Consider the following 24,589-nt stretch of genomic DNA (forward strand, 5'->3'; position numbering starts at 1 on the left):
GAGCAACTGAAGATAGCTGCGGTTGGCCCCCCATCCCTAGGTTAAGATAGCTGCAGTTGGTAACAAGTCCTTGGTTAAGAGGGAGATTCGATCGACAAGTCCTTGGATAAGAGGTAGCTTGGGTATATTCCTTTTATAGGAATGAGTATATCCTCCCTAGTTGAGAGGGAGAGATAGATACATCATTCTTGTCTTCATATTGTGAAGAAAGAATGGAGGATTGAGTAAGCATCTGAGATCGGTTTCGATACTCTTTGAGGATGTGATAGAGAATCCAAGATGTAAGAGTAGTCGAAGAGGAAATTCCTTGAAGATGTGTTATTCCAAGATAGGAATTATCCTAAAAGGACATACCCTGCAAAGACCCGAGTGGGGTATGTGCCTTGAGAGACAATGGTGATGGTGTCTATCAATCATTGGTCTTGCCCACATTGTGCTTTGATCTTGTGGAGCGATAGAGTTGTTAGTCAAGGCCTTGTTATGTGACAATGTTGGTCGGTATGATGAGATGCTCTGGCATAAGCTAAAAGGAAGTAGCTTATGAGATGGCTTACCAATTCGAATTTTCTTATGAGAATTTTTTAGTTTAAGGATGTCCAAGTACCTTGTATCAATTATGAATAGCTCCCTAATTAAGAGGGAGTGTTGAAATATGTAACTAGGTTCGGTCTTCAAACTAACATATGTAATCGTGATTTTAATTGTTGTAAATAGAAAAATAAATTTATTATTGTTATTCAAGATGCATGGGTTTCATGCTCAAGGATTTTCTTTTTAGGTCAAGCACCCATTGAATGCTTCTAGGGCTTGTCATCGAGTTTACAAGTCAATTGAGTCATTGTCATGTATGGAAGACCCATTTGGGCATGTTACATATTGTGAAGAAAAATTTATATGTAACTAGGTTTGGTCTTCAAATTGACATATGTAATCGTGATTTTAAATGTTGTAAATAGAAAAGTAAATTTATTATTGTTATTCTAGATGCATGGGTTTCATGCTCAAGGATTTTGTTTTTAGGTCAAGCACCCATTGAATGCTTCTAGGGCTTGTCATCGAGTCTACAAGTCAATTGAGTCATTGTCATGTATGGAAGACCCATTTGGGCATGTTACATATTGTGAAGAAAAATTTATTTGAGTCAAAATAGAATCAAAGGCCTTCCAAGACTTTGTTGAATGTACAAACAACAAGTCAGTCTTATCAAGTGACAAGTCAACGTACAAGATGTGACAAGAAGCCTATATAAAGGATTTGACCTCATCATCCAAGGAGATCACAAAAGTTCGATAAGAAGAAGAGAAGAAGCCTCAAATTCAAGTGAAGAAGGAGGAAGCATAAAGAGAAGAAAATCGAATGGTTTTGGATTGTTTTTGGGTCATCACTCTCACACGTGTGAAGAGGAGCTAGGGCATTTTGAAGTTGCAGCGAATCAAAATTGCAGTCATCAACAAGAGACAAGTTTTGGGTCAAAAGGAAGTCTCCCTTGCAAGCCGAATTGATAAGGAGGAGAAATCATCTCAAGCGAAGGAAAGAGGAGGACTAAATCGCCATAATTCTCTCACACGTGTCACCTAGGTTTTTACAACAGGGGCCAAAAAAAGCAGGTCAAATTCGCAGGTACGAAACTTTGGTCAAAGGTGAATTGGAAGCTGTTGGAAGGCAAGTTTGACTTGGGTTGTGAAAGTGCTTCAAGGAAAAAGTTTGACTTAGTCTTGGAGGGCTCTTGGTCATGGGTCATAGGTCTTGGAATTCGTCAATTGAAGGTTTATAAGAAGAGAAGAGTTCTTGTGGGTTTTCCTCTCAATAGGAGAAGTTTCGGCCCTGGCTGATCACCTATATGTTGTGGCCTCTCATCTCATTGTTCTTTATTGTTTTGGTAGCTGTTTGATGATAAGAACACTAACTACAGTGAAGAGATGAAGAAGTTAATTAAGTTGAGTAAAATACATCACAAGCAGTTATCAAACTTAAGAGAAATCACATAATCTAGTTGCCCTAAATTTCTCAACAGGAAGTGGGGTTCCAATTGTAAACTGCAATGATATTCAGTTTGCTTTTATGTACTGGTAAATCAGATCATCATTGTGCTTGCTTGTAGTCTATGTAATAACTCTAACGAGCTTGGATCCTTTGTCTGCTGTTCGATTTCCAAAAGCAATTGCAACCTCCCCTTTAACAATCATTGAGGCCAGGGAAATTGTGATGTTCATTGACATTGTAAATACAATCTCTCTTTTCTTAGATAGAGATATAAACAACATTGACCTTAAGCTTTGAACCATTGATCAAAAACCCTGTATGAATTTAAGTACCTAACAAAATGGTGGGTAACATCTTCCAAATGGTTGAGGAAAGGCAAGTATTTTTAGAGGAGGCTAACCCAAGAGATGAGAAAGGGGAGAAGGTGAGTAACATATGATAAATATGGGATGAGAAGTTTTGAGTGTGCCCCTCATTGGAGAGGATAATTGTTCAGGGTGGGCTTGGGTGATGTGGTAGGGATAGGGGGCCAACCAAGAGGGAGAGGGAAAGAAGGGCATGGTCAATGACTTAGGAGGCTATTGTATAGTGGTTTGTTGAGGAGAGGAGAGTTGACCTTGATTGGACATATCATAGGTTACCTCATTGCGTGCTCGACAACCCCCCCCCCCCCCCCCGCACCTCATGGGGAGGTATGTGAAGAAGAGCAAGAGTTTGGGAAGTCAGAGAGGTTATACCAGATATGTACTTCATGTGATTGTCCAAGTTGTAGGAGGTGCATGCTATACATTGTAATAAATCTTATATCATCATTAGAGGTTTGCGTTGAGAAATCTACGACAATAAATGAATTGATTTTATTCTCTTGATTTCTCAAATACTTTTGACAAGTTTTTGTGATTATATTAGTTTTCCATCATCATTATTATATTCTTTTTATCATCAAGAGAAATGCTAAACAAGAAGATCACAAAGACACTAGAGATAGGCTCCAAGCCAGGGCAAGACCCCTATGAAGAGGAAAACCTAGTCAAACTCTTCCTTCAGTAGAATCAAACTAAGTTGAGACAATCCTAAATCCTTGACCTAGACCTTTCTCCATCCATCAAGTGAGCCCAAGAGATAAATCATCTTCTGGTTCATTTCTTCACAAATGAGCATCAAACTTCTTCAAGAATATGGATGAACAAGAGTCTCGACTTTCTGTCATTTTGTACCTTCGACATCATCAAAACCTTAGGCTTGTACTAAACTTCAGTCCCTGCTATCAATCTACAAATTTCGGTCTTCTTTATTTATTTCTTTTCTCTTCTTTATAAGCTTCTTCGTACTCCTCTTTTAACAGATCAAATGGATGATTGTTGGTGCTTCATCACAAGGTCGAATGCTCCGTTATATATATTGTCTTCTTGTGTGAGGACCTGACCCTTCAAAGAGGCTGACTTGGCAACTACTTGAGGTCGAATTTAAGTGCTTGAGGCCGACTTGGCAACTACTTGAGGTCGAATTTAAGTGCTTGAGGCCGACTTCATGGTGGAGGAATTTACATGATTGAAATAAATTACTTTCCTTGACATAATGAGAGCCCAAAAAGGGTCTAGAATATAATGATAATGACAATGACTCAAGACATTGACCTAGAAACCTATAATGGAGGCTTTGACCTATTGAAAAATGACCCAAGCTTGAAACCATGCTTTAATAAGTCAATTTTTCTTTTACAATAAAATTTCTTTTTCTCTTGACAAATACATTACAACATTAATCAATTATGAAGACCGACACTAGTTACATTTCTCAACAGTTTGTGACATCCTTGTTATGAACATAAATTATGTAAAAATAGATAAAAATAGATAATAAATATAAATATAATAATAAGTATTTAACTAATGGTTAGTTAGTTAGTAATGATAAGGCATGTCTTAGAGACATGACCGTTCGTGGAAGGGCACCTGCCTAGGGTATATAAGTAGGCCCTCATTTTCAATTGTATTCGTCCTACATGAATTATTTATACAATATACAATTTACAATTACCATCCCATGATGGATTTCGTTGTCTACGAAGTATTTTAAATATTTCCCCTGCGTATATGACTTTTTGGTCGTTACATTGGTATCAAAGCCACATCTGATGCCGACTTTTAGCCATCAAACTCCGTCAACATTGTTGCCGTCAAGACTCGAGCGTTTCGCCACAAAGTGGGAGGTTCTCCGTTCTGCTAGTCGCTACTAGGTCTTTTGCCATCTAATTTTTTTTTTGGTTTATATAAAAATTAAATTAAAAAAAATCAATATAAAAGAAAAGAAAAAACATTGTCAAAAAAATATTTTTTAATAAAAAGAAGGGCAAATGAAAAAACAATTAGAATATATATATTATATGGTAAAATTAAAAATAAAAAAAATATATATATTTTAAAATAATTCTATATATATATATATATATATATATAGATATACAAAGCAGGCAATCGCTGTTCGATAGCACCCAGCAGTCACCACTGTTGAACAGAGACACGACATAGTTGCATCACCATCTTCTGTCATCTGAATACCTTGGCTGCCATTTCTTCCTGTTGCATGAAACCATCGGATACCCTGTGCCGTCGCTGAACCTTCTGCAACCCACCAAACTCGACTGTCTCCTTTGGTTCTTCACTGTAAACCGTAAAGCTTGTGTCTCCACTGTCGACTCGAATTGGTAAGGGGATAATGCTTATAGGCATACAAACTTATGGTAGCTTGAAGTTTTGAACCTTATAGTGAATGCTCGTCGTGATCAAGCTTATTTGTTGTAATGACTAGCTACTGCCGCCCCACCGTAGAAGCACTGCCACTCGAGTTGTGAGCCACTGTTTGGCATGTCAACCGATTGACAACCACTGGCCACTGCAGAACGAGCCAACCGATCGACAACCATTGGCCACTGCAGTACGAGCCAACCAACCGACAACCACCCTCTATCGCAGGACGAGCCAACTAGTCCGTCATCTCTATCTTCGTCCATTTGCGTCTTCCGCCAAAATGTCTGTGTCTTTTTCCTGCCGCGTATAGCTTGTCCGCTGTCATTATTCTGTCGTTCCTCATCGAGTGTTTCGATTATGCTCTCTATCACGGTTCTGTTGAACACCGTATTTCTCTGCCGTTCTCACGTGGGCATCCAAAAGTTGTATCGTTTGATACATACGACTTCATAAAAATTCACCACAATATAGTTGATAAATAAATTGAACTATATTTTATAATTACAATATAATTATTATTTAATTATATATATTATTTATTTAAATATATAAAGTTATATATATTATATTATTTTATCATAAAAGGGAGGTGGGCGAATATATTATCAAAACCAAGTTCACTCGATAAACGCGAAATGGAGTCTAATTCAGTTAAACATTGAAGATTATACATTTATTTCACAATTCTTAGTTCAAACACTATGGAGCAATCAAGGTGACATTCCTCTAGGTTCACCATGGATGGAAACCCTAGGTTCCTTCATCTTGAGTACAGAAAAGAAGTTTTTGACATTTTCCCACAAAAAGAAAAAAATAATGCTACAGGATGTTACTTTGAAGTCAGATTCAGTCACGTTAGAAGACATACAAGATAGTTCAAAAATAATTTTTCAAGAAGGTAAAAAAGTTCTACAAAATATGCAAAGAGAAGTTGACAAGGTCACTACTCACAAAAATGAAGAAGGTTCTCGGCTCAAGGATCATAAACTGACGTAAATTAGAAAGCTTAAGAATGACAAGAAGTCATTAAAAGACAAGTTAGAGCAACTTACTCAAGAAGTATTGAAGTCTCTAGACGTAACAGTCCAAGTTGAAGATAAGGGAACTAATACCGATCCAATCAATATCACAACTCAAGAAGAGGACAAACTAGATGAACTAAAGATGTACTTAGAAGTTGCAGTACTAGCAACAAAATATTCAAGTGAAGATCCAGAAATTAACCATGCAACTTCCATAGCCAAAGGAAATTAGGTACTCAAATAAAACAAGAAAATGATGCAAACAAGATATGGGAAAATGAAGTCACTAGAATTCCTTATCGACATCCGAATCACGAGAGTAGACAACTCAATCAAGCTACGTATTTAGAACAGAAACAACAGCTTGATGTTCCGAAGAATACTAATGTCAGTGCAATCCATTCATGTGATGACAATTCATCACAAGTTTCCAGTCACTGCAAGATTCGACAAAAGATTAATTTAGGATGGTTCGATCCTTCGCAGTGCGACAATTTTGTTCATCACATGGAGGATCATATCAACTTGTATCAGCAAAGATGACTGTTCCGAGACGAGAAGGCATTTGTAACAGAAAAAGAGATCAAGTAGAAGACATTCGTAGCGGAAAAAGAGATAAAGCCCTTTCATCAACGAGCTTTTGAGGACAAAGTTTTTTGAAGGGGAAGGCAATGTTATGAACATAAATTATGTAAATATAGATAAGAATAGATAATAAATATAAATATAATAATAAATAATAAGTAATTAATTAATGGTTAGTTAGTTAGTTAGTAATGAAAAGGCATGTCTTAGAGACATGACCCTTCGTGGAAGGGCACCTGCCTAGGGTATATAAGTAGACCCTCATTTTTAATTGTACTCATCCTACATCAATTCTTCTTAAAATATACAATTTACAATTATCGTCCTACGAAGGACGTCTTTGTCTACAAAGTATTTTAAATATTTCTGCTGCGTATGCGACTTTTTGGTCGTTGCAGTCCTACTGTATCTGGATCTAATTGCCTACAAACAAAGCACATTTTTTGACCACCCATAGAGAGGAATTTGGAGATCTCTATTACAAGTGTTAAAGTCCTCATTAGCGGTTCAATGACATCCCACTTAATCTGGTTCTAATTGCTACAAACAAAGCACATCTTTCGACTAACCATGTAGAAGAATTTGGAGATCTTTATTACAAGTGATAAATTCTCTAATAGAATGACCTCTCAAATTTCCAAAAATTGAATGATGCTAATATATCTAGGTAGGGCTACCAAACTGAACCATGTTGGATGGCAAATTCAAAAGACATTGGGGAGGAGTAACAAATTGTAATATGGATTGTATGGAGAGGAGTCGATCTTCTAATCTAAATCTGTGGAATTTAGGAAACTCATTTGAGAGTGAGGAGAATCCTTGGGTAAAAAAGATATCTTCAAATCTCCTACGTGCAAATGAAAAAATAGTGATAACCAATAGTGATCGAGAGCATTTGTATAGGTTGTGGATGGCTGTTGATAGTAAAGAGGATATTCGACAAGTAAGATCATAAAATTTATGCCTAGTGATGATCAAACACTTTGTTGCCATTTAAGCTTCCCAATTAAATGCTTATGCCCTATTGCCTCTCTTGGTTGGGTTACATTTGGACCCTGGCATATCGAAGATGGGACCACACAAGAAGGGGGAAGAGTTGAATGATTCCCTTGAGATCGTTAATGACTTCCCTTTTACTTGTCGTGTTGCTACAATTTGTTCCTTGGAGAATTTTGGTCTTCAAAATTTGGTGAGATACTCACCTTGGTAGATTTGTTGGGAAAGGAGAACAACTTTTTCCTCGCTTGGAGGGTTTGAAGCTAGTCCCTCATGGACTTGAAGCAAAGGAAAAGTGTGGAGTCGGGATCCAAACCAAGTCCTCTAAAGGTTGAGTTTTCAGAGATCTGTAGTTTCCTGGAGAAACATCCTGCCTACCTATTGGGGGTTAGGGAAAGGGGAAGGGGAAGGGAGACCCCCCATCTCTACATTTGGCTATGAAGATTCACCTAGTATGTATAATCTTGGGTATGACTGTTCCTTGACCAATTTATTACCATGAGTTAATATGTCTTGGTTCCTTCCTTGAAGGTCACTTGTTGAGATTGAATCTCCTCTTGCTTGTTTTGGAGGTCTAGAATTTCTTTGTTTAAGGCATCATTCGTGGGAAAGAGAAAAAAACATAAACTTCTTCGAGGACCAATGTTGTGAGGCCATTATATGTGTCTTTTTTTCTTGCTTGAAAGTAAATTCTTGAGATTGAATCTCCTCTTGCTTGTATTGGTGGTCGAGAATTTCTTTGTCTAAGGCATCAAGGGCCAATTATGTGAGGTCGTTATGGAATTTGGGCCGTTGAATGTTGCCCAAGTCATCATTGATGCAACCTTGTTGGAAAATGAACAAGTTGATAGTTTAAAAAGAACATATGGATATTTTTGAACACCATACATTGTGCATTCCATGAATAATGTACTCAAGTACATTAGCAAACTTGATTGGATTACCACAATTATGACACTTGCGAATGGTACTGATTCCTTAGACTTATTGTAGTTTGATTTGACAAATGCTAAGTCTTATTTGGTCTGTGTACTTGCCATCAAACTAACTATATTTGCCCCTATCTCACCATAATCGTAACACTTGCCAAAGCATGCCATGTCTTTTTTTTGCACAAAATTTCTATATTGTGAGTTTTTTGTTTGTTTGTAAATTATGGTTGTGTATTTACCAAGTCTTTGTTGCGCCATTAAGTCTTGTCAAGTCCTTGGCTAGTTGAACCTTTGTTGAGTCTAAAATAAGAATAAGATAAGTTAGGTTGGAGGTAGATAAGTTGACTCTAAGTTAAGTCGAGAAAAATAGGTGTCAAATAGATTCTTGACTATTGTTAAGAATCTATAGAGGATGCATTCAACATACACAACTAGTATGCCCAATTTTCATGTGGGTGAGTGTGTTGGTTCACATGATTTTTTGAAAGATATTCTTGTTAACAAGGATACAATAAAATGGCAGTGGGTTCACAATAAAGATACTACTCTTAGAAGTAGCAGTGCATTGCCTTTTGAGAGGAATTGGAGTTCTTAGTTGTTCATCTATTTAGTGAAAATAATATAATTGGGATTGAAGAAGGCAAAGAACTTCGTTATCGTTCATAAAACAAATAGTTTCAATGAACTAAAGTACCTAAGGTATGGGGATGCTCCTTATGAGAAATGGGACCGATACACAAATGATGTTGCATGTATGGTTGAGGAAACACAAGAAGATGTCCATGACAATTGTAGACAAGGAGTTTATGTTGGAGAGTGATGACTACCTAGGAGCTTGTTTGAGGATCTACATGATGATGTGGATGCACTAGTCTGAGAACTGACTAAGTGCCATGTTGTATTTTAACTTTTGGTTGATTCAATGATTAGGTACTAGTAAATGGTATCAAGATTTTTTCAAATGTACTCTATTTAATATTTTGATTATTGAGGCTTGCCTAGTGATGAATGGTTTTCGATTTCATGTTTCTTTGTGATTATGTGTTATCATAATCATTGTCTAATGTTAATGAATTTGAATCATGATTTGTTAAAATTGGCAACTAGGGCCAAACTCCACATGGGTGATCTTATTTATGACACTGATATTTTTCTTGGATTCCTCTCTCTGAGAGGTGTAGGATTGATCTAGAGATCATCCGATTCTGACATGTACAATTGAAGTTATGAATTTATTTTGATTATGGACAAATTGTCAACGTTGGCCAATGAACTTGTAGGCTTGAAAGCCCAACAGTGACGACTATTATGAATTTATTTTGATTATGGACAAATTGTCAAGGTTGGCCAATGAACTTGTAGGCTTGAAAGCCCAACAGTGACGACTATTCATCCTCAACATTTGCTGTAAATACATGATGCCTTAGCCTCATTTGGACACACTCATCTTCACACCTCTCTCTCTCCTCATTGGTTGGGTACGGATTTCTGGGCAGTCTCTCTCTCCACATGTGCGAAGGGAAGGACAATTTTTTTGTTCAGGGCGTTGACTGTGTTGACCGAATTTCAAGGACAATTTGACCATGCGTTGACCTCTTTGAATGCGATTTTTGGTGGAGAAATTCTGTCCCAGCAAGCTGCATTTATAGGCACAGAAATCGAGGCAATCCGTTGACTTTGATCAACGTTGAGTGTAGCTAGGACTGACTGCAAGTTGACCGTTTGACCAGATTTTGATTGGGCTAATGTTCAACTGTTTTGAGGGCTGATTCATCTTGCTGTTTGGAGGCCAAAGTTGACTGAAGTTGATCGATTTGTTGAGCGTCAAATCTGCCCTGTTGACCAACGTTGACTTTTCTTGTTAGGGCTTTTTGTTGCTGTTATAAATTATCAGATTTGTAAATTGTAATATCTCTCTCTCTGTTAAACTATTGAAGACTATAAGAAGAATTGATCAAGGGTTTCCACATTGGGGTTTGTCCCTTGATTGGTGCCACATCTTGTGTCCTCTTGTCTTGGCTTGTCTTTTACTATTTATATTTATGTTCTATATGCATTTTACTATCATGTTGATGTGATTGCTAAACTGGATATTGATATTGGGCTAATAAAGAAATTGAAGTAAAATTGCTCTTAAGCATAGAACATACCATTGTTGAATAAAATTAACATGGTATTAGAGCTGTGGTGAAGATACAGCCTAAGCAGCAATGAAAGAGCAATCACCAAAGACAGTTGGACAAGGACAAAAGGTTCAATGGGTTCCTCATCTTACTTCCCCACTGAAGACAAGCTCCATGATAAATCTGACTATCATGGATGGAAGATGTCTCTTGATTTGACCTTGGAAGAAAAAGAAGTGATGGATTATGTGCAGGGTAAAATCCTTGAGCCTCCTTCAAATGCACCGGCTTCGAAGACCAAGTACAATATGGCTGAAGTCAAAGCCAAGAAGATTATCAGGGATTCCATTGACAAGCATCTGGTGGGCTATATCTTCGAATTGAAGACCTGCTAGGAGATCTACGACAAGTTGGTCAGCATGTTCAAGGTTAGTAATGCTAATCAAATTCTATTTCTCAAGAATAAGTTGACGGATATTAAGAAGGGCAAGGGCAAGGACATTCAATTCTATTTCTTGAGGATTACTGAGATCAAGAATGATCTACTCTCGATTGGAGAAGTCATTCCTGACAGAGAACTTACTCTCACCACCCTCAGAGGACTCCCGCCTGAGTGGTATGTATTTAGAACCACTATACTCAACAATATTGAATTCGAGGGCTTGAAGAATTGATGTCGAGATGCACCCAAGAAGAAACAAGAATGGCGGAGCAAGAAATTCCTTCTAATAGAAGCAACCCCACTGCATTCTCCGCTCATGCCAAGAGGAAGAACAATGCAGGTTCAGAGAAGCAAAGTCAAGGAAGACCGAGATTGAAAAATGGAAGGAAGGGAAGATTCTTTGTTTGCAATAAGTTTGGCCACTATGCAAGGGAGTGTCCAAATAGAAGGGACATATCGCATGATGATGATCACAATCATTCCAGGGGCAACTTCAACAACAACGATCATAGGAATGGCAGGTCCAATGGCAAGGGAAAAAGGAATGCAGGACATCAAGGAAATGGGCGACCCTCCAAGAAATCAAGGAACTCTAGGGCTGAAGAATCAAATGTTGTTAACAATAAGCAAAAAGAGTACTATCTTATATCGGCCCTCTCCACTGCCTCTCCTCTGGACACTTTGGGAAATTGGCTGATTGATAGTGGTGCCTTAAGTCCCTTCATTGGATACAAGGAATCCCTCTCTAATATGATAGAAAAGGAGACAAACTTGGAGATCATCCTTGGAGACGATGCCACCTATCCTGTGAAGGGAGTAGGGAATGTTACCCTTCAATTGAATCAAGGTAACATTATTCATTTGCAAGAAGTACTATATGTACCCAACATCAAGAAAAACCTGGTGTCCATTTTGACAATGGAAGATAAAGGATTCAAGGTGGCTTTTGTGGATGGAAAGGTACATGTTTGGAAAAGAAATTTTAAAGATGCTTTTACTCTTGGGATTAGGGTTGGCACTTTATATCAAGTTGGAAGAAGTCCATTGGGAGCCATGTCTTGCAACACATCTCTACAATCTGAACTATGGCACCCAAGGTTCGCCCATCTTCATTATAAGGCCCTACCCGATGTGAGATACAAGGTGGCAGGTATGCCTGAGTTTAAAGTAGAGCATGAAGGTGTATGTGCGGGATGTGTCGAAGGAAAACTTACAAGGGGGCCATTCCCCTCAAGTAATAGAAAGACCACATACATATTTCAATTGATCCACTCTGACATAACTGGTATGATGCCCGTAAACTCTTTGGGAGGATACTTATATTATCTCACCTTTGTGGATGATTTTCTCGCAAGACTTGGGTCTACTTCTTGAAGGAGGATGATGAAGTGTTCACCTGGTTTCGACACTTCAAAGGCTTGATCGAAAACGAATTCGAGAAGAAAATCAAGATATTGAGGACTGATAACGGGACTGAGTACGAATCCAATGAATTACAAGATTATTGCAGAGAAGCTGGCATTAAGAGGGAGACTACAACGCCATACACTCTTGAGCAGAATGGTGTGGCTGAAAGGAAGAATCGCTCTATTGTAGAAGCTATTCGTGCCATGCTTCATGATCAAGGCCTTCCAAAGTTTCAATGGGTCGAAGCTGCAAATACTGTTGTGTATGTTCAAAATCGATGCCCTCATCAAGCATTGGACTCCAAGATTCCTAAAGAAATGTTTATTGGTAAGAAACCCGATGTCTCACATTTTAGAATTTTTGGAAGCCTCGTATATTTTCATGTGCTGAAAGAGAAAAGAAGCAAATTGGGTGCATTTGCTCAGAAAGGAATCTTTGTGGGCTATAGTGAAAATTCTAAGAGATATAGAATTTATGTGGCTGGTCAAAAGGAAGTTGAGATAAGTCATGATGTCACCTTCGATGAAGATATGTTCCTCAGGAAGATGAACAATCTTCCCATCCTAAGGAAAGACAAAGAAGCTAACATGGGAAATCAGGGTGAAAAAGAGGAAGAAACGATGCCTGATGTTGATGGACCTATGGATCCTATTGATCCTACTCCTCATGAGCCTTCCTCCTCCAAAAGGAGACCCTCATGGCTTAGGGAGACTCGAAGATGCCGAGAGACACATTGCACCAAGGGGCATTTTCTGTGAAAGCAAGAAGCCGAACATGTATCAAGGATATTTGACTACCATGAGCACTATCACTCAAAATGAGCCTTCATCATTGGAAGAAGCCGTGAAGCAACAAGTATGGAAGGATGCTATGAATGAACAATACGAGTCAATTATGAAGAATGATGTCTGGGATGTGTTCCCTTGACGCCAGGACAAATCAGTTGTTATCTCCAAGTGGCTCTACAAAATCAAGCATGGAGTTGATGGAAGTATAGAAAAGTTCAAGGCTCGCTTTGTTGCCCGAGGCTTCTCTTAAAAGGAAGGTGTAGATTATGATGAAATATTTGCACCCGTTCCTCGATACACCACCATTCGCTCGATCATAGCCCTTGCTGCCTCGCAAGGATGGAACCTACATCAGATGTATGTCAAGACCGCTTTCTTGCATGGTTCGATCAAAGAGGAAGTCTGTGTGGAACAACCCGAGGGGTTTGAGGTTCATGATCGAGAATTTCATGTATGCAGGTTGAAGTAAGCACCCCAGGCTTGGTATGAGAGGCTCGATAGCTATCTGATGAAGTTGGGATTCACTAGAAGTGAAGTCGATCTGAACCTTTACTTTAAGGTTGAAAATGATAAACCTCTCATTCTGGTAATTTATGTGGACGACCTCTTTCTGACAGGTGCAAACCCTCTCATTCACAAATGTAAGAGGGAGTTGGATTTTGAATTTGAGATGAAGGACCTAGGACCGGTGCACTACTTCCTAGGGTTGGAGGTCTGGCAAAAGCCAGGTGAAATTTTTCTATCTCAAGGAAAATATTTTGTGAAGATATGGGAAATATTTGGGATGGTGAACTGTAAGCCTGTTACTACCTCGATGGAACTTAAATTTAAGAAGTTATGTGGTAGTGCTGTTAGACCTAAATTGAAATTCTTTTGAGTATCGTCAACTCATAGGAGCATTGATGTTCTTGGTGAACTCCCGTCCAGACATATGTTTTGCAGTTAATACATTGAGCCAATACATGGTTGAACCATATCATATACATTCGATTTCCGCCAAGAATCTTCCGAGATATCTTCGGGGCGCAATCACTCATGGACTAAGATGCACTGTCGAAAATGTGAGGTTGCATGGTTATTTTGATGCTGATTGGGCTGGCAGTATGGCGGATCCCAAGAGCACTTTTGGATGCTGTTTTTCTTTGGGTTCTGCTTCGATATCCTGAATGAGTAGGAACCATAAATCGGTGCCTTGAGCACCGCCGAGGCTGAATACATAACTGCTAGTATGGCCTTTTGTGAAGCTGTCTGGTTGAGGAAGCTCTTAAGGGAGTTGTTTGGACATGCGCTGGATACCATCGTGATCCTCTATGACAACCAGATTGGGATCTGATTATTTGAGAATCCCGTGTTTCATGATTGCTCTAAGCATATAGATATCAGGTACCACTTTATCCGGCACATGGTACAACGCGGAGCAGTAAGGCTCCATCACATTGGGATTGATTAGCAGGTCGCCGATATTTTGACAAAGTCCCTAGGGAAGGTCAAATTGTTGGCCTTCCAAGAACGACTTGGAGCCGAGGAGAGACCCTCTTATAAGGGTCCTGCATGAGATGGACATTGAGCTCTGGGAGCTCTGCGAGGTTTGGGGTACTTCTTGGAGCGGCTTGCAACCATAGGGTGAGTGGTTCAGCCTTCCCCTAGTGGTACCCTCTTATAAGGGTCTTGTATGAGATGGACATTGAGCTCTGGGAGCTCTGTGAGGCTTGGGGTACTTCTTGGAGCGGTGTGCAACCACATGGTGAGTGGTTCAACCTTCCCCTGTGATACCCCTTGGCGACATGTAGGTAGGATGAGTGGTTCAGCCTTCCTCTGTGATACCCGTTGGCGACATGTAGGCAGGATGAATGGTTCAACCTTCCCCCGTGATACCCCTTGGCGACATGTAGGCATGATGAGTGGTTTATCCTTCTCTTGTCGAGACATCCTACCGATGCTCCTCTAGTGAACTAGAAAGTTGTCTTTGGGTTTGTTGATAACATTATGTTTTAGCCCATTGAATATTAGACCTAGAAGTTACATAGAAGATCTGGAGACATTTGTAGTGCTATCCCAAGATTATTAGTCTTGGAAAACATTTAAGGAATGAGTCATGAAAAAATATATCTTGTTAAGGGGCCCAAATCCATTTTCAAATTTATATGCTTTTTGATTGTTGTAGATAAAATAGCCCAAGGCCTCAATTGTTGTAACATGCAATGTAGATGCCAAGGGATAACCATGTCAAATGAATCTAAACAAGCAATGTGTTTTCTTGGTAATGGAAAGACATGCTGAGTCTTCAATGAAGGGAGGTTCTTGTTGAAATTTCTGCAAACAAGGCTTTAATTCACAAGAGGAATTTCAAAGGGCGGTTGTGAAATTCAACCAAAACATCGGTGGCAGACAAAAATTAAAATACTAAACAACCCCAAACGTGAAGGCAATCCAAGAGAAAATATACCCAAGCGTTTGATAAGTTTCAGTACACTAGGACAATATTACTATGTATAACTTATTTACAACCTTAAATACAACAAGAAACAACCTTTGACTTTTTGAATTCCAATCGAGTTTGTAATGTACAGTTGGAAACTTCATTAATATGCAATATCAAAACTATTGCAATCCCAATACTCGCATTAATGTACATACCAATTCCTTATCACAAGGCTATTGCAATCTCAAAACTCTCATCTCCACGAGAGAGAGGTCTTAAGAATTTCATCTTCCCCAAGGGGTTCGTAAGGGGATGTCAACAATCTGCTCATCATTCGTCATGTGTTGGAGCCTTATTACTCCCCGTTGTACCATATCCCAAATAAAGTGGTAAGTGACATCAATGTGCTTAGAGCGTTCTTGGAACACGGGATTCTCTGAAAGGCAAATCCCACTCTGGTTATCGCAATAGATAATTTCGGTATCCAACACGTGCTCAAACAATTCATTGAAGAGCTTCCTCAACCAAATAGCTTCACAACATGCCATATTAGCTGTAATGTATTCAGCCTCGGTGGTGCTTAGAACAACCGATTTCCACTTCATGCTCATCTAAGAAATCGAAGCAGATCCCAATGAGAAGCAACATCTTGACATGTTCTTTCTATCGGCGACACTGTTAGCCCAGTAAATATCAAAATATCCATGTAGCCTCAAATTCTTGGCAGTGAATCTCGATTCTCAGCCCGTAGTTGATTGTGCCACTGAGATATCTCAAGAGATTCTTGGCAAACAATCCAATGTATGTGAGGAGCCTCAACAATAAATTGACACAAAGTATTTATAACGAAGCATATGTCTGGACGAGAATTTACCAAGCACATCAGGGCCCCCACAAGTTGTTTATACTCGGAAGCGTTTGCCAATTCGGGCCCAACAACACTTCCACATAGATTCTTGAAGTTGAGTTCCATCGGGGTTTGCCAATTCGGGCCCAACAACACTTCGACATAGATTCTTGAAGTTGAGTTCCATTGGGGTAGACACAGACTTGCATGCCACCATCCCACATCTCTCTAGCAGCTTCATAATGTATTTTCCTTGAGAAAGGAAAATCTTACCTAGATTTTGCCATACCTCCAGGCCTAGGAAGTAATGCATCAGTCCTAGGTCCTTCCTCTCGAACTCAAAAGTCAAGTCCCTCTTGCATTAATAAATGAGAGGGTTTGCACTTGTTAGAAAGAGATCATCAACATAAAGGACCAAAATAAGAGGCATGTCCTTTTCAACCTTGAAGTATAGGTTAGGATCAACGTAGCTCCTTGTAAATCCCAACTTCATAAGATAATTGTCAATTCTTTTGTACCAAGCCCTAGGGGCTTGCTTCAATCCATAGAGGGCTTTCTTCAGCTGGTAGACATGTGTTCTTCTATCTTGAACTTCAAACCCCTTAGGTTGTTCCAAGTAGACTTCCTCCTTAAGCGAGCCATGCAAAAAAGCGGTCTTAAAGTCCATTTGATGTAGGTTCCATCCTTGATTGGCAATGGGAGCAATAATAGATCAGATAGTGGTATATCGGGCAACTAGTGCAAATATTTCACCATAGTACACTCCTTCCTTTTAAGAGAATTCGGGAGCCATAAACCTAGCCTTATATTTTTCAACACTTCCATCAGCTCCGTGTTTAATTTTGTAAAGCCATTTTGGGATGACCACGAACTTGTCCTTAGGTCTAGGCACTACGTCCTAAACATCATTCTTCATAATTGATTCATATTCCTCATTCATCGCATCCTTCCATATTTGGTGTTTTAAGACTTCTTCGAACGTGCAGGGTTTAGCTTGAATAATAGTACTCATGGCGGCCAAGTACCCTTGATACTTGTTTGTTTGACTTCTTACTTTCGCGAAATTCCCTCCTGGAGCAGTTTGTCTTTCAGCATCTTCGAGAGTACCTTTGAGCCATGTTGGTCGTTTTCTTGAGGTAGCAGAGTGACCATGAGGTGGATCAATAGGATCCATCAGGCCATCAACATCTGCCATAGGCTCATACGTCAAAGGTTCATCTTGTTTTTTGGTAGCATCATCATCGTCCTTTCTTGAGATGGGGAGATTTTTGGCTTTCCCAAGGCAGTGCCTTCATTAAAGGTAAAATCACAGGTTACTTCCACATCTCTTTGACTAGGTACATAGATTCTATATGCTTTTGAATTTTCACTGTAGCCTACGAATATACCTTTGTACCTAGAAGCTTCCAACTTATTCCTTTTCTCTTTAGGCACATGAAAGTATATTGGGCAACCAAAGTTTCTAAAACGAGAAACATTAGGTTTCTTGCTAGTGAAGACTTCCTCTGTGTCTTGAACTCCAAAGATTCATTTGGGCTACTATTTTGAACATATACGACAATGCTGGCAACTTCTCCTCATAAAAACTTCAGTAGACCTTGATCATAGATCATGGCATGGGTGGCTTCCGTAATTGTTTGATTCTTTCTTTCAACAATGCCATTCTACCGAGGAGTGTATGGAACATTTGTCTCCCTCTTAATGCCAACTTGTCTGCAAAAAGTCATTGAACTCATTTGATTCATATTTGGTTCAATTGTTGGTCCCCAACGTCTTGATCTTCTTCCTTGTTTGATTCTCCGTCAATGCTTTGAAAGAATAGAACCATTTGAACACTTCATCCTTCCTTTTCAAGAAATAGATCCATGTTTTGCGTGAGTAGTCGTCCACAAATATTGCGTAGTACATGTATCCTCCCAATGAGGTTACAGGTAAGGCACTAAATAGTTTATAATTGATCATTTGAAGAATACTGGTTGTCGTACTTTCACTAGAAGGGAATGAAACCTGTGTATGTTTCCCAGCTGCACAACCTTGACAAACTCCTTCATGGTTCATATTAAAGTCAGGCATCATTGTGACCATCTTACTTACCCTTGGTAAGGCTTTGTAATGTAAGTGGGCAAATCTCTGGTGCCATAGCTCAGATTGAGCAGAAGTATTGCTTGCCAAAGCTCCCAAAGGACTTCCACCAACTTGATAGAGACCATCAATCCTAAATCCAAGTGTAAATGCGTCTTTAGGGTTCTTTACCAAAGACGTGCCTTTCCATCAATGAATGCTATCTCGCAGCCTTTGTCTTCCATTGTAGAAATAGATACTAGGTTCTTCTTCAAATTGGGTACATACAATACATCTTGTAGATGAATTGTTTGACCTTGATTCAAGTGAAGAGTGACTGTACCATCCCTTTCATGGGGTAGTTGGGATTATCTCCAAGTATGATTTCTAAATTAATCTTCTTCTTAACCAAATTTGAGAGGGCCTCTTTGTATCCAGTGAAGTGCCTTGAGGCTCCACTATCAATCAACCAATGATCCAAAGTATTCGGAAGAGAGGCAATAAATAGAGCGGAAATAAGATAAAACTCATCTTGTTTTTCTACAACATTACTTTCATCATACCTGGCATTTCTTGTCCTTTTGGGAGGTTGACCATTTCCATTTCAAGCAGTGGGAGCATTCCTCTTTCCTTTGTTGTTGAACCTGTTGTTCCTTTGATTGCCATTGCCTTTGAAATTGTTGTTGTTGTTGTTGTCATCATCCCTTGGAGGATTCTTCTTGTGAGGACACTCTCTAGCATAGTGGCCGAACTTGTTGCAATTATAGCACCTTCCTTTTCTTCCTTCTTTGAATCCCTTCTTAGATCCTTGACCCTGTCTCCTTGGACCAACATTATTCTTTCTTTTTGCATGAGCAAAGAAGGCAGTTGGTTCATTTCCATTTGACGAGTTGTCTCTCTCCATCATCCTTGTTTCCTCTTGAGTGCATCTAGCCAATAATTCATCAAAACGTGGTATCCCATCGTTGTTGAGAATGGTGATGTTAAATACATCCCATGGTCTTGAAAGACCTCCAAGTGCAATGAGAGTGAGTTCCCTGTCAGCAATGACTTCTCCAATAAATATAAGGTCATTCTTGATTTGAGTTATTCTTAAGAAGTAGGATTGGATAGACTCCCCTTATATCCTTCAACTTGTTCTTGAGAAAGAGGATTTGACTTGCATTGTTCACTTTGAACATCCCAACCAGTTTGTCATATATTTCCTTAGAAGTTCCCAAATCAGAAATATAGGCAACCAAATGCTTTTGAATAGAGTCAATCAAAATTTTCTTTGCTTTGACCTCACATTTTCTATACTTCTTCTTAGCCAGCATCCGGTGCATTTGAAGGAGGCTCCACCACTTTTCCCTGTACATAGTCCAACACTTCATGCGCCTCCAAAGTCATGTCCAAAGTCATTTTCCATGCATGATGGTCAGATTTGTCATTGAGCTTGTCCTAAGTCCTGAAGTAAGACGTAGAAGCCATTGCCACTTGTCCAATGATTTTTGACCGACAGATCTCTTAGTGATTGCTTTTCTCTCATGCTTCGGCTTTGTCTTCACCTGGGCTCTGATACCAGGTTAATTTTAGATAACAATGGTATGTTCTATGCTTGCAACATTTACTTCATTGTCCTTTTATCAGCCCAATGACAATTTCCAATTTAGATTCCAATATCAATCACATAAACTATTAAATCATATTGATAGTAACTGTAGATAGAACATAAACAATAAATGCAAAAGACAAGCCAAGACAAGAGAACACCAGTATTTGGCGACTGCCAGGGAAAAATCCCAAGATGGGGAAAACCCTTTGATCAATTCTTCTTATTGTAAATATCAAATGTTGAGCAGAGAGAGAGAGTACAATTATAGAGTCAAAGTCAAAATTGACTTGTCTAAAACAGCCCTGTCAAATCTGCAATTCTGTCCCTCGTCAACAGCGGTCAAATTAGCAGCAGAGTGTACCCTAACAAGTCAACTGTCAAGGGTCAAAACAGTCCCTTAGCAGCTCGGTCAAGGTTCATCCAACTCGGCCTCCTTAGCTGGTCAAACAGCAGCAGTAGAAACAGTCCACTTTTGAGCAGTGAAACCTGGTAAATGCATAGGAGAAGCCTGCGGTCAAAGTGCCCGGACTTCCTCGATATTTGTGCACTTCAATGTGGCCTAGAGAAACAGAAAGAATCCCAAGGAAATTGCAGTCAAAATCAGTCAAACAGCCCTTGGTCAACGCTGATCAAACCCTGCATCAGATCTGAAATTCTTCCTCCTTTCTGCCACATGTGTGAGAGGAATATCTGCCCAATGAGGTGTATGAACCAATCGGATGAGAGAGAAGAATATGTTGAGTTGATTAGGTGCCAAATGAGGTTGGAGGTCACTCTTATTTATATGAATCCATGTGGGTGAAAAGACACGTCTCTCGGGCTTCATGAGCCTACATGATGGTGTAGCCAACCTTGACAGTTTGCACATGTGTGGGCTTCACTTCAAAAACACATTTCTCGTTGTCCAAATTTAGTGATCTTTAGGTCAATTGTGGTCTTCTCGAAAGGAGGAATTCTATGCAATAATTATCTTCATCAAATGAGCTGTCAAAAGTGGAATTTGGCCCTAGTTGCCAATTTTAACAGATTGGGATTAAGAAACTCTCTTGTTAGACTTCATAGATTGCCAACATCAAAAGGCGAGTGAAGTTGGGTTGTGATTCTTTTTGCACTTAGGAGTCAGGACATCCTCTACCACCAAGGATTGGAATATGGTTCCCTCAAGAAAATATAGAGTAATTGTTGTCTCATTCACATACTAAGTGGTATTTATAGTTAAGAAAATTGTTCATTGTTGCTAATCCTTCATGCATGAATGGTCTTATAGGCGACGATATTGTGTAGGTATTCTTGCTCTGTCATCTTTATGCACAAGTGGCCTTACAGGGTGTGATGATCAGTGAATTGGCAATGATTTTTCATGCTTGCTTTTGGGCTTGTAGTAGGCTATGCTAGAGGGAACTCATCCTCGTTATTGCCTTTCAACCATATTGGGGAAACACAATTAATCAATAAGCAAAGACCAAGCACAAACTTCTTGTTACCTATCTTTTTTGTCTCCACTGTAGTATTAGATTAGATTGCATACTTCCCTATAATAGAATGACCTAAGATTGTGTTATACTTCCGCTACATATTCACATAGAATGCTGCTCGTTCATAATCCATTCCACCAATAAGAAAACACAACATAAAGTTAAGTTAGAGGTCCACTTATAAAAAAATATGCTCATCAAACTAACGCTTGCTATGTTATGAGATCTACCTGTGGGTTCCACATTTCTGTGGATCTGGATTTGGGTTTGACAGGATCAGTGCCAGTTCTTCTTGGGCACCGATTTTCAGTTTGGAAATGCTGGATGATCTGTTTTTGGCCAGCTGAGAATGTTAAGCTGACCACACCACTTTTTTTTTTTTTGGTTTTTAATTGTTTTCAAATTTATTTTTTATTTTTTAATCTCTGATTGTATAGAAAACACAAATCTTAAAATAAAAAAGGGCAACGTGCAGAGCCTGAAAACCCCAACTTTGCATTCCAAATAATCCCTCCCCCATTCTACAACACAGAAATCTGTATTTTTCATATAGTTTGAATTTTTGATTTCATGAGAGCGGTTTGGTACTAAATGTATTTGAAGACATGCATATCTATTTTTCTATGTTGAGAATCGAGATGTGCATTGATTCTCATTGCAATGAGTCCAAAAGTTATATAACATTTCCAATACATTACAAAGATACCAAAAGTCTTTTGTCTTAGTTTCCTTGGAGTGAGGGATGTGGAAGATTTTCTCTACTTCTAAAATCATCAATTTTTTTTGAGCAAATCAGTTTTTGGCTTGTGATCTCTAAGAAAATGATTTTTTGTACTTGGCTTAGAGATGCTGTTGGTCATTCATTTGACCAACCCTTTCTCTGCTTTCTATGACTCCTGGACTGTGACAATTTATTTTCTCTTGGTCCCATGGTTGCTATGTTATCCAAGTAACTGACATAACCTCAAAGTGTTTAAGTGTTTCTTGGTGTTTTCAACATTGATTTGTGTGAGATATTTTAAAACTGTCTAGTAATTTCTTTTGTCCTGCAAATTAAAGGGTAAGTTTTTTGTAGTAGATTGGTTAGAAGTTTGATAAAGTTAGTGCTGTCGTTTTTCTTCTGCTAATTGTATTTGCTTTTTTAGGCTTGGGCCGCCTGATTTTTATCCTCCAATCCCAAATTGTCCTGAGGAGACGTTAACTCGTGAAGCTGTTCAAAATGGATACAAGGAGGCAATTGAAGGCATTGAGGTTTGTTTCAATGGTTAACTTCATAAATTGTTTGAAAATGTATCAAGAGTAGCAAATGTGGAATGTATACATGCTCTATTTTTTGGCAAGATATTAGATGATATGAGCAAGAGATGATGGATATCTAGAGAAAGGTAGTTTTTCCCCTTGTTACAACTCAAGTGTCTAGCATGCATTTGATCGGTAACTTTTGCCCTTTTCGATTACTTTATTTGGTTTTAGTTATTGCACCCTGCATGTATTACGTTTTAGACCATGTTTGTTCTGGAATTACCAATGTCAGGAGAAAGTAAGCTCTTAAGCGTAATGTCCTTGAATATTATGAGTAAAACATTCCATGTGCAGCACACATGGGCACTTGGTTTTTGCTTAAAGTAGGTAACACTTGTTTAAATTGCGGTGAATATATATTTTGCAATGTCAGTTTTAAAGTGAAGTCTTAGCCATCCAATGTATGTTTTTTAATTTAATGAATTGGAATCGCTAGCCAATATATTGTTAATTCTAATTGTTTTAGAGTTACATCCTGAGCTATATAAAGTTCCTTTGCAAGCTGGGGAAAATGTTTTTATTTTCTGAGAAAATAATCTCACCCTACCTTGACACATTCAAATGAAGAATGGGGGTGTTAGTAGCATAGCATGCCAGCCCTTGCTGCACTCTCCTCCATCCCGGGAATTTCTGGTTGGATTGTGTATCAACTGGGGACTGCCTAGGTGGCTGGTGACAACATAGGACCCGATGAGATTTGATCCTGCAACCTTTCTTGACATAGCACATGAGCATCTATCAACTGAGCTAACCCTTAAGACTAAGCTTTATAAAATGTTTTCTTGTTTCTTTATCGTTTCCTGTTTATTAAATATATACTTGTTCCAAAACATCTTTATATTCCATATATAAGGAATATACATGTTTCGGTTCTTGAGGAACTGCTTAGACAACAAGGCTTGAAGCCACTATGTGAGATACTTATTATGAGCTCAACATGTCACATGCAGGAATTGAACCCAGGTGGGGAGTATAGCAACATTCTCCCAACCAACTAAACTAACCCTAGTGAGAAGCTTGAGAAGATGTTATCTCAATGCAATTGTTATTTTTGAATAATACATGGCTGAAAATTTATTAAATCATTGGTGATTTCTTTGGTCCATGACAAAGTAAACTGCATTCTCACCTCTGTATTAAAGCAAGTAATTGGCAGGTGGCCATTCATAATCATACTGATTTTCTGATTAATACACCCTTTATGAATCTTTGGTAATTGGTTTTGTAAGCATTGGTAAGTTTATATGGAGTGTGCAAAGCAACCAATTGAATTTGAGGCTCAGTATTTGATTATTTTGCGCACCTTTTAAATTTCGAAGTTGTCATCTTTTCTCTCTTGGTAATGTTGCATCCTTGTTAAGTTTAAATGCTGCTTTATATTCTCTCTTGGTACATTGGGTATGTTAGAATGTCTCGTCTTTCATCTTTTCTTGAAATTGATGTTTTCAGTATTCATAAATATTAGCAGATTACAGACTTACAGGCGCCACATCCTCACCTCATCCCCACAAAAAAGAAGAAAAAGAAAAATAAAGAAAGGCAGAGAGAGTAAAAAAAGGGTGGGGGGATGTCCTGACACATAAATTTTAAATCACCAGTTAAAACAGGATAGCAAAACTTACCACAGTAAGAATTGTAATATAAAAATAATTGTGAAGTGTGGCTGAAGTCCAAAGTCCAAGACCAGTAAGCAAGTTTAAGATTTCATTGGCGACTGACTATGCTGCATATATCAACCCATTATTTAAGGAGCATCTGATTTTCCAGACTGGGTGGTGTAAGATACTATCCTGCCACCATGTCTATTCCTGTGTCCATACTTATGCCTACACGATCACATATATTTTGTCTACATGCTGT

General features: G+C 38.7%; 1 protein-coding gene across 1 annotated transcript in view; it reads left to right on the forward strand.

The window, feature by feature from the left end:
* The window catches only part of CCT (RNA polymerase II transcription mediator), a 153,843-nt gene that overhangs the window by 23,334 nt on the left and 105,920 nt on the right, over window positions 1-24,589 (forward strand). Inside the window, 1 exon segment of the mRNA XM_089440468.1 lies at window positions 22,573-22,678. Within this exon segment, the coding sequence (XP_089296594.1) occupies window positions 22,573-22,678 (106 nt within the window).

The sequence above is a fragment of the Pinus tabuliformis genome, chromosome 9 (genome assembly GCF_031772625.1).
Source record: "Pinus tabuliformis cultivar Carrire ecotype Pingquan chromosome 9, CPIR1, whole genome shotgun sequence".
In the NCBI taxonomy this organism is placed as follows: domain Eukaryota; kingdom Viridiplantae; phylum Streptophyta; class Pinopsida; order Pinales; family Pinaceae; genus Pinus; species Pinus tabuliformis.